The following is an 11,340-nucleotide window of genomic DNA, read 5'->3' as shown; positions in this document are numbered from 1 at the left end:
CATGATGACGAGACTGATACCACCGCATGAACTGGTGGCAGAGAAACAAGGACAGACACAACAAGGGGTGAGAAAGGCAACGATGCAACCCCTGTTTTTCCCGTAATCGTTGCCGTTCGATTCTGCGCCGTAGTTTCGTATACGGGGCGGCTCCTGTATTCCTATTCACCTTTAGCGTTACCCCAGGAGTGCATGAATGGTGATTTAACGCGTGCCAGGAAAAAGAACTTTCGTGTCCGGCAGTTGCTGGACAAGTGAAAGAATCAGGAGAATAGTGCCTAGTCTAATATAAAGCACAATGGTTACAGATAGTACGAGTCAGGTATGATTTTATATATTTTTGCGTAATAAGAGATGCCGGAATGTCGCCGGTACTTTTTCCTCCTTCAACTGATCGAAGGGTGTGAGCTTTGATTAGTTTGTTGAAATAATTTCATTCCTTTCGTTGGTACAAAAGTATTTGCATTGAATTTTAAAACGCTATGTTTTTTTATGTCACGAATTTTTTTTGCCCCGGCTCTAAATGTTATGGAAAAGAAAGAATTTAAAATTCGGTCTGATAACCATTGATATAGTGAAAAGAAGTTGTGGAAGGGGATGACTGTAAGCAAGATGTGGACACACGCACGCACGCACGCACGCACGCACGCACGCACGTAAAAATATGTACATACAATAAAGGTAGACGTTAAATAAGCTGGTTGTTGCCGTGCAGTTACCATTCTGAAGATATCAATTGGAGCAATGCAATGCAATGTATGTAACTAACTGCAAACGTTTTAAACAGATGAAATTTATGAAGCAGAATACATCGTTATCAAAATGCACTGTTGATAGGACAAAGGTCATGGTCAAAACATAACGTCTAATGTAACCAATTGCATTGCTTTGATCGAGCAATTGTATCAAAAATAATGTTATGTTGTAAATTTCAAAATGAATAGACAGGTGAAAAGTTTATAATAATAATCTCAATATATTACAAATATTACGCGAACATATTTATAAGCGTTGCTTGAAAATTAAATTTTCCAATCAAATAAATTCATCGTAATTCATACGTGACATTACATCGTGATTTCAAATTAATTTTATCCTGAACAAAAATAAATGATTTCACATATCACAGTCACGATATAACAGTTGTATATATCATTTCTTTAATAGAGATCTCTGCATTGAAAATATATGAAAATATAATTATTTATATATTATATATTATTCGTTGTTTATCGTCAATTTACATATCTAACTTTTTTAGGAAGAAAGTTGTATTTATCAAGTTTCTTAAAATACGCAGTGGAACAAAATACATTAATATCGTACAGTAGTATCTATTTGTGCTATAAGTATTAATTCTGCTGCATTGACCAATAATTAGCTAACGATTAGTAATCATTTTCATAAATTTTGTTTTTAAATTGTTGCTAATTTCTTTCGAATACTTCGCTTACATTTTGTCTGAAATATAATTTTTGAAGTTAAAATTTATTTCGACAAAAAGTGAACGTTACGTTTACTTTTATCTACGAAAATGTGCTTTGCATATTCCCCAAATATCAGCATTAAATTTTTTTGTTTCCATGTGATTTTATGCAGAAATATGAAAAAAAAGAAAAAGATTTTAATGTACAAGTATGTACCCGAGAAAATAATAAGTAAGGAAACGACAATCGACGATTATTAATTATTATTGAACATTTACGATTAATAGATAATAGATTAATAGATTTTTATGCGTTTGTACGAACGAAATTTTAAATTTTAATATAAAATTGCACAGAATGCACGTGTAAGAAGTATAAAAGATATACATACATACACATGGACATACATATAAAATATCTAAACTATGATGTTTTCTATGACATTTAGTATGTAAAACAAGGTCTTTTTTTTGCCAAGGTATACAATTACAATACAGTTAGTAGAATTAATACAATTAATAAACTAAATGTCTATTAATACCTTGTATCAACGTGCCTTTTTTATTTTAGGCTGATGACACGACAGCATTTCTTCGTGCTGCTCGGTCCGGGAACCTCGAAAAAGTGATCGAATTCCTCGATACCGACTTAGACATTAATACAGCTAATTCGGTAAGTAATCGAGATATCAAGATAATTTGTAAATTGTTGTAATTGGTAGCATTGCCAAATAAAAACTACAACTAGTATTAATATTGTATGGTACTAACGTGCTAAATTGATTAAATTCCGTATTAGATTGTACTTGTCCGATTCTAATGGTAAGTAGAAAAATTTCACGTCACGTGTCGTTTTTCAGAATGGTTTAAATGCTTTGCATTTAGCATCGAAAGATGGCCATGTTGAAATAGTAACAGAATTATTAAAAAGAGGTGCTAAGGTGGACGCAGCTACGAAAAAAGGGAACACTGCGCTGCACATAGCATCGTTGGGTAAATATATAATTTTCAATTATTAATTACTGTGTACCGTAAATATAACTTTATAACATATGGATAGAGTTATAACGTGTTTTTAGCCGGCCAAGAGGAAATAGTAAATATTCTTATTCAATACGGTGCTGCAGTTAATATTCAATCTCAAAATGGTTTCACACCACTGTACATGGCCGCTCAAGAAAATCACGATCAAGTCGTTAAATTATTGCTGAGCAACGGAGCTAATCAGAGTCTTGCTACAGAGGTAAATATTTATAACTGATTGCATTACGCCACTGATATGTACTTAATAATATGTATGCCTGCATACATATATACATACATACATACATACATATGTATGTATGTACCTGTCATTTTAAATGATATTTTATTCGTCGAATATCTTGTTCCGTGTAATTCACGTGGCGAAAGATAAAAAAATAATTTTTCAGGATGGATTTACACCTCTCGCTGTAGCAATGCAACAAGGACATGATAAAGTTGTCAGCGTTCTTTTAGAAAATGATTCTAAAGGAAAAGTTCGACTACCAGCGCTTCATATTGCAGCGAAGAAGGATGATTGTAAAGCTGCGGATCTATTATTACAGGTAAGAATGATAATAACTCATCGCCATGGAAAGTATCGCATTATTGGAGAGATATTTTTTTATTGGAAACGCGATGACGTTTTATTTCCATTATATTATTGCGTTATAATCGCGTCAAAGTATTAAAAATTTTATATATATATATATATATATATATCTCATTTTGCTGTTTTAGAATGATCACAAACCGGACGTTACATCAAAAAGTGGCTTTACACCTTTGCATATCGCCGCCCATTATGGAAACGAAGAGATAGCACGTTTACTAATAAAACGAGGAGCAGACGTGAATTATTTGGCAAAGGTACGATTAAATTAATATCACGAATAATTTTATTGTTCTAAATCCGTACTGATATTCCCAACTTCTTTTTATCAGCATAATATAAGCCCTTTACATGTAGCGGCAAAATGGGGTAAAAACAACATGGTTAAAGTATTATTAGAAAATTCTGCGCAAATCGATGCTAAAACTAGGGATGGTTTAACACCGCTTCATTGTGCAGCAAGATCTGGTCATGAACAAGTGATTACCACGCTTCTTGAACATTCTGCACCAATTAGTGCGCGAACGAAAGTACGTAAGAAACGTTCATTATTAATGTTATCAAGTTTAATTCAAATTTAATTCAAAGGTACGCATACACATTGTGTAAATTAATCGATGTCATGTCAGCTTTATTGACAAGCATATTAATTATACATGTCACAGAATGGACTTGCACCGCTACATATGGCATCGCAAGGAGATCACGTGGATGCGGCAAGGGTACTATTGTATCACCGAGCACCAGTGGACGAAGTTACGATCGATTATTTAACGTCTCTTCATGTTGCCGCACACTGCGGACATGTTAGAGTTGCAAAATTACTTTTGGACCGAAAAGCTGATCCAAATGCACGCGCTTTAAATGGTTTTACACCGTTGCATATCGCTTGCAAGAAGAATCGAATAAAAGTTGTCGAGCTCTTATTAAAACACGGAGCATCGATCGAATCTACTACCGAGGTAATGGTAATTTCTGCAATTATCTGCAAGTTAATTATTGCTTGTAATAATCTTATTCGCTTGCAAAAGAATAGTTTCCATTCATTTTAATTTTTCTTTTCATTTGAAATTATTCACACGGTTATGTATTAATTTTAATCCTGAGATAGTCGTTTGATTACAATTTGTTAGATAAGAATCGAAATAGTGTAAGTGAAGAAGAAATACATACATACATATAATAATAAATAATATATATATATATATATATATATATATATATATATATATATATTTATATATTTATATCGAAATTTTGAGAATTAAACAAATACCTAGCTTCAACTTTCTTAACTACCATATGAATGTGAAACATGCTTTTCCATGTGCATTCATAGTTGCAGTCATAAATCAAATTTTAAAAGCATCCGACAGTTGTGTATTTATAAATAAAAATTTTAAAGCTTAAATTAAATTAATTTAAATTTAACGCGCGAACTGTAAAATATCATTGTGTACAAACGTTTCGAAATTGTTAAAAAGGTATTTAAAATTTTGGCGTATTTTTAACATTCGATTCGATAATGAAATATAAAAAGTGGCCATTTTTCCTAATTTTTGCGTGTGTGCCAGACTATCTATAAATATGCCTACAATTGAAATAATGAAAAAGAAATGGATTCGGAAAAGGAAATACATCAGGTTTGCTTGTTGTAAAACACTTTATCATTTGGTTATGAAAAGACTGGTTAACGGCTAACGATTAACAGCTATTGATATTGATCATGATCAATAATAGATGATCATTTCTATGTATTCTATATATATTATGTATTGTACATATATTGACGAATACCTGAAAGAAAAGGAAAGGAAAGGAAAGAAACGAAAAGAAAAGAAAGAGAAAAGAAAAAAAAAGAAAAGAAAAAAAAGAAAAGAATAGAAAAGAAAGGAAGGAATACTTGAAGGAATGGAGTCATAGTATCAAAATGTTAATAGAAAAAAAAACGTATATTTTACAGTCTGGACTGACTCCATTACATGTGGCCAGTTTTATGGGATGTATGAATATCGTGATATTTCTACTACAACACGAAGCCAATCCTGATGTGCCAACTGTTAGAGGTGAAACACCTCTACATCTGGCAGCTAGAGCTAATCAAACAGACATTATTCGAATTTTATTACGAAATGGAGCCAAAGTTGATGCCCGTGCAAGGGTAAGTAAACAAAAAATCATGCTTGAAAGTATTTCTCGATGTGGGCAAGTTTTGGCAAAAATCGCACTTTGCAATCAAACGATACATATAAATGGTCACACATGCATTCATTCTTATTAAATGTTTCGCACACTCCATTAACCAGTCTCGTTCTGTTTTCAATGTTTGTTTCTCATTATCGTTATTATATTTATTTTTATAATACACACGCGTTACATTGTTAATTTTCTGTGAAAACACATTAATTATTTATACATTTATACGTATACACATACACATACACATACACGTACATACATATACATCTATGTATGTATACATTAATAATACGGTAATTGTTCGAACTGTTTAGGAACAACAAACACCCCTTCATATTGCATCGCGATTAGGAAATATTGACATTGTTATGTTACTTCTGCAACATGGTGCAGCAGTTGACACTACTACAAAAGATATGTACACAGCGTTGCATATTGCGGCGAAGGAAGGGCAAGAGGAGGTAATGTACAAAGAAATTTCAAAGATAGTGGATTACATCAGTACTCAAAATAGATTATATTTATTTTGGACAAGATATCGCGAATACCTTATATAGCTTTTGTAATTAAAATGTTTCTTATTTTCTGTTGTTACATACTTTCCTCTTTATCATTTACATTTCATTTCACATCCTGTTAGTTAAGTTTCGTTTATACTTGTTATATTTTATTTATGTTAAGTTATTTATCTGTACTAAATTTTAATAAAATTTTTCACCACATTAATTATTTTTTATGTTGCCTCCTTTCGATGTTATGTTGCGCATATCATTATTAAAATTTTAAAAATTGATAATTTTATCTCACTACCGCTACACCCTGCATTCGTATTTATGTTATGATACGTAGTATTGAAGTGTACACCTGTCCGTAAATTGATTTATTCGTTTTAAGGTAAGAAGTTGAGAGATCCTCCTCCTGTTATATCCATAATTTAAAGTGATTTTATAACTGATCACTAAATCTTTTATAAGTAATGTGGTTTTTCTGAGAGCTGATTGTGAATTTTGAAACAATGGACAACTCGTTATGATGGCAATGAGCCGTGTAAAGGGGGAAAACTTGATAGAGAAATGACAAGAAAGATGTGTAAAAATGTATCATTCACCAGCAGTTATTTATAAAGAAACAAAGAAAAGAAAAATGAATAAAATTTTCTTAAATAGGAGATGGATTACTATTTTCGATAATAGTTTCGGAAATATTTCAACTTTCAGTCTCTTAAATGACTCGCGTTTTATTGGAACATTGCATTATTTATTTCACAAAATAATACGAAATATTTTGTAGAAAATGCTTCCATTTTCATTGATTGTAGCTTATTTGCTGTAGCAACTTTATGTGACAAAATCCGAGTACAGTTTCAAGAAATTTTATTTTTCTTTAACTTGGAAGAAAATAAGCTACATTTGAACAAAATGTCTCTGAAGTGAAATGTTACAAGCTTTGTAATTATTTAAAATTACAAATTGCGTGAAAACAATTTTTCTATCTGTTATACCTCATTGTATCACTCATAATGAGAAATATCTTGTATCTTTTTGTATCTCCTTGAATGGAGAGAAAAAAAGATTCTTTCTACTGTCTTCTGTGAAACGATGTTGTACGACTACAAGTTCAAACTTTTACAAATAATTTAGAAAAGTGAATATGAGGAATGTTAAAATTTGTGGCTTTAAGATTTATTTATTAATTATTTCAAATATAATAATCATCGGGGAAAGAATACGTTAGCGTGCCTCAATATTCTCTGTCCATAATTTATATACATATATCCCTATATGTACATTATTAACGTATTTTTAACGTACTTTTTGCATATGTATAATACTTACCTTTTGTTCGGCCAATTATATTTATATTTGTTTCCGGTTTTGAGTATATATTATCCTCTTATATTAAAATCTTTTTTGTATCTTTAGTTGTGTAATGTGTGTGTGTGTGTGTATTGTTTTGTTAAAAAAAAAAAGAAAAAGAAGGAAGAAACACCATGTCGGTAATTTTATCGGATACCTAAAAATGGAATTAGCGATATGATTGTTATAATTAATTTGAGACATCAAAGAAAATATATAGCTTGTAATGTTTCAACCGAGAGATGTACGTTTTGTACTTTGATTATATTTACTGCATTATTTATGGAAGCATTATGAATTACGAAGCTTTAGTAATAATTATTATTGACAAAAATAATGGTGGGAAGAATTTCATAAGCAATATTTTTAAATCTCGTAAAAATGATTATTACATGCAGGTGAAGCTAACGTCTCAGTGACGTTCAAGTCACGAGTGAATATTTCAGTTTGTTGTTGTAGATAATCATTTTTAAATTATTCATTAATAAAGCTTTCGTAATATCTTTTAAAGACATTAGATGTGCAAAGTAATTTTGATAAATTGTTGATAAACTTCAATGTCACGATATTATGTATATTTATAAGTTAATTTTGCCTGCTCAACTCAATTGCTACATTTTTTACTTCATGAAGCATTAAATTAAAATAAAATGAACAACATGCGTTGATGCGTTGTTTGTTAATTTGAGGTCGTTGATCAGATATTATAATATGTATTATACGTATTGTACATATTATATCTGATGATATACACATATGTAATCTCAATGTAATAACATCTATTACAATTTATTTCAATTTAAATAAGATAACAATTTAGCGTTTTATGTAAACGATTACATAATGTAGTTTTTATTTAATTAATGTGTTTATATGCATACAGGTGGCAACTATTCTCGTGGAAAATAACGCTTCTCTTAAGGCTACAACTAAAAACGGCTTTACTCCTTTACATATTGCAGCTAAATATGGCAATATGAGCGTTGCAAAGATACTTTTGCAAAGGGATATCAAACTAGACGTGCAAGGAAAGGTAAGTAGGTACATATGTACGTGTGACATGTATGTTATCATGTATGTACATATACATATACATAATAATATACATATAGACGCGCGCGCGCGCACACACACACACACACACACATACACACTAGTATTATTCCTTCATCTCTTATTTTTATGGAATAATTACACGCATGTACTCACACGGGTACAAAGTAACGAGTTTTTTCTCAATACTTGATACAATTTCATTCCGTGTTACGTTTGTAGATGTACAAATCGTTTATCAACAATTAAATCTTATTAGTTAAGAAGAATTTAATTAACTTTTTACGTTCAGGTTCCTTTTTTCCTTACCGTTACGTAATGTTACGTTTACTTACTGTTAGATAATAAATTCTATGTTATTATTTTACATAAACGAATATTTTGACGATAGGTATACGTAATTTTTGATATACTACGTATTTTTTATTAATACATTAAAATGTATATGTATATAACATTTCAGAATGACATTTCTCCTTTACATTTGGCGTGTCACTATGATCATCCAAACGTGGCAAATCTTCTTTTGGAAAAAGGCGCATCCCCTCATCTAGCTTCGCAAAATGGACATACTCCTTTGCATATTGCTGCTCGTAAAAATCAGGTAGTATCTACAATATTCCATGGCAAAATGGTGAAATTATCAATAGATTTTATACATTTATGTATAATCATATCGCGTCACATGATACATTTCACCGAAAAATTGTTAGTTTTGTAACAATCTTAACTCTTGAGAGAAATGGTAAAGTATCTTGTTGTATCGAAGTTGTTTGAAAAGGCATAATGTGTTCTTTTTCGTTTGATTGTAAAATGATTGTAAATTGATAGTTCTATCAGTATAATATCTGTGTCGATTTTAAGCGGGGCGGAAAGAGATTTCAGTTATAGCTGAATCTTTTCGTCGAAAATTTTCTAGAAATGAAAAATGCGATTCTGCTCTATTTTACTTTATTAATCTAATCCTGCGAGAAAATGACGGTGATATTCAAAGTATAGTATATATATATATATATCTGTTGTAGGTGATATTTCGTAGATAAATTCTCTGCGTAGATTCCATTTCTTATAAAATTATAAACATACATATTTATAAAAGTATAAAGCACTTTAAATGAGAAATAGTACTTTAAAGACACCTAAATAAACTAAACACTTACAATAGGGTATGTGTACTACACGCACGATTTAAATATCGATCTCTCGATTCAGAATCTCGATTTATGATGACTCGATTGAAAATTCTTTAGATGGATATTGCTTCGACTCTGTTGGAGAATGGAGCGAATGCGAACGCTGAATCAAAAGCAGGATTCACGCCTCTACATCTAAGTGCACAGAAAGGTCACTATGATATGACGAATTTGTTGATTGAGCACGGAGCTGATCCAAATCACAAGTCAAAGGTAAAAGTATCGTTTTATCATCAATTGTATCTAGTATGTATATTTTTGTGAACGTATATATTCCCGGATTTTATGAACAATTATTCATAATTATTTTCAATTGTCTTTAATTATTTTTGACAACTAAACTTGATTTTCATAGACTTTTGTCTTTATAGATTTATAAAAATCGATGCGAGTAATCGATTAATAATTTTCTATAATTTTGTATTTTATTTTTACCATTTTAAATTTCTTGGTTACAAAGATTATCCACCATCTTTGCCATCTTTTAATTACTATTAACGCATATGCGTATTCAACATACGTACGTTTCATTTCATTTCATTTCATTTCAATGACGTTGATGGTGTTGTTTCGTACATTTTTAATTGTCAAAAACGTGTTTAGCAATTTCATATCATTCGTTAACAAGCGACAACAATTGTCATATTGTTCAGAATGGTCTCACTGCATTGCATCTCTGCGCCCAAGAAGATTTCATTAAAGTGGCTTCTATCCTTGTGAAAAATGGTGCGAATGTAGAAAGTAAAACAGAAACTGGTTACCGACCGATTCATGTCGCGGCGCATTTTGGAAATCTTTCGATGATCCGATTTCTCTTGAAGCACAACGCAACAATCGATGTAAAAACCAATCAAAATTATACTCCGCTGCATCAAGCTGCTCAACAAGGTCACGCGCATATCGTTAGCGCGTTATTAGAAGGAAATGCTTCTCATAAAGCACGAACTAACGTAAGTATGTACACAACGATGTTTCATGTAATAATAATATCAATAATATTCCATATAGTGTATGTATTTCCTGCAACTAGATAGGTACGTATACGTACGTACGTATGTATGTATGTATGTATGTATGTATGTATGTATGTATGTATGTATACAGATATATTTCACATTTGTACGCATAACAGTACCTATTGTTAACTCACAATTTCAAAACATTGAATATTAAATGTTTTGAAACACTTGATGGTAGAAAGGCACGTATGTGTGTACATATGTGTGTACATGTGTAAAACTATTTTAGGACGGATTAACGGCATTAAATATAGCTCAGAAATTAGGATACATATCAGTAATGGAGGTATTGAAAGGATTGTCTTATGATACATTGGCACCTGATAATAAAAATTGGGACGAAAAGTATAAAGTCATAGCACCTGAAAGTCTGCAAGAAACCAGTTTTATGTCTGATTCCGACGACGAAGGAGGTACGATGTTTTTAATCGATGTTCAAACATTGTTTTATTACACGTATAAATTATCTTTCTTGATTATCGAAACAATCAAAACGATGTCTAATTCATACGATGAAACGCAATTTAAACGAAATTTAAGAATTACTTTCTTATTTGTTGTCTGATTAGTTTCGTATTGCATTTTATGTTTTATAGAGATAAGAAAATAAACATTTATGCCAAAATTCAAATTAGAATTGTACGCAGTACAATTAGTTAGAGAATATGTATATAGTATGTACGTATATATACATGTATAAATACAAGTTGGCCATTTTAGAAATGAAATATTCTTGTAAAACAAAACTCAACCAAGATATACATATGTATGTATGTATGTATGTATGTAAATATTCGTTACAGGTTCAGACGCATTGATCAGTGAGCAACCGTATCGATATCTTACAGCAGATTTGATGAAAAGTTTAAGAGATGATTCTTTGCCCATTGATGTTACACGAGATGATCCGATACACAGACAAGGTAAAATACACAGATTGTTTGTTTACAAACGTCAC

At 31.0% G+C, this 11,340-nt stretch overlaps 1 protein-coding gene across 4 annotated transcripts in view; it reads left to right on the top strand.

Annotated features, from left to right (window-relative positions):
- LOC122537953 (ankyrin-2-like) overlaps positions 1 to 11,340 on the top strand; it is a 31,242-nt gene that overhangs the window by 2,171 nt on the left and 17,731 nt on the right. For 3 of the 4 annotated variants that reach the window (XM_043671636.1, XM_043671635.1, XM_043671633.1), the window contains exons 2-16: positions 1,998 to 2,099; positions 2,287 to 2,419; positions 2,506 to 2,669; positions 2,860 to 3,015; positions 3,191 to 3,319; positions 3,395 to 3,592; positions 3,728 to 4,024; positions 5,026 to 5,223; positions 5,576 to 5,722; positions 8,001 to 8,150; positions 8,634 to 8,774; positions 9,421 to 9,576; positions 10,017 to 10,313; positions 10,612 to 10,795; positions 11,186 to 11,305. In XM_043671636.1, coding sequence (XP_043527571.1) covers positions 1,998 to 2,099; positions 2,287 to 2,419; positions 2,506 to 2,669; positions 2,860 to 3,015; positions 3,191 to 3,319; positions 3,395 to 3,592; positions 3,728 to 4,024; positions 5,026 to 5,223; positions 5,576 to 5,722; positions 8,001 to 8,150; positions 8,634 to 8,774; positions 9,421 to 9,576; positions 10,017 to 10,313; positions 10,612 to 10,795; positions 11,186 to 11,305 — 2,572 coding nt within the window. Of the gene's footprint in view, positions 1 to 39; positions 323 to 1,997; positions 2,100 to 2,286; positions 2,420 to 2,505; positions 2,670 to 2,859; positions 3,016 to 3,190; positions 3,320 to 3,394; positions 3,593 to 3,727; positions 4,025 to 5,025; positions 5,224 to 5,575; positions 5,723 to 8,000; positions 8,151 to 8,633; positions 8,775 to 9,420; positions 9,577 to 10,016; positions 10,314 to 10,611; positions 10,796 to 11,185; positions 11,306 to 11,340 lie in introns of those variants that run through there. The other variant, XM_043671634.1, reaches the window with a different exon arrangement.

Source organism: Frieseomelitta varia, unplaced genomic scaffold, assembly GCF_011392965.1.
Source record: "Frieseomelitta varia isolate USP_RPSP 00005682 unplaced genomic scaffold, Fvar_1.2 scaffold_940, whole genome shotgun sequence".
Lineage (NCBI taxonomy): Eukaryota > Metazoa > Arthropoda > Insecta > Hymenoptera > Apidae > Frieseomelitta > Frieseomelitta varia.
The sequence above is the reverse complement of the archived record's forward strand: the minus strand, read 5'-3'. Positions and strand labels throughout refer to the sequence as shown.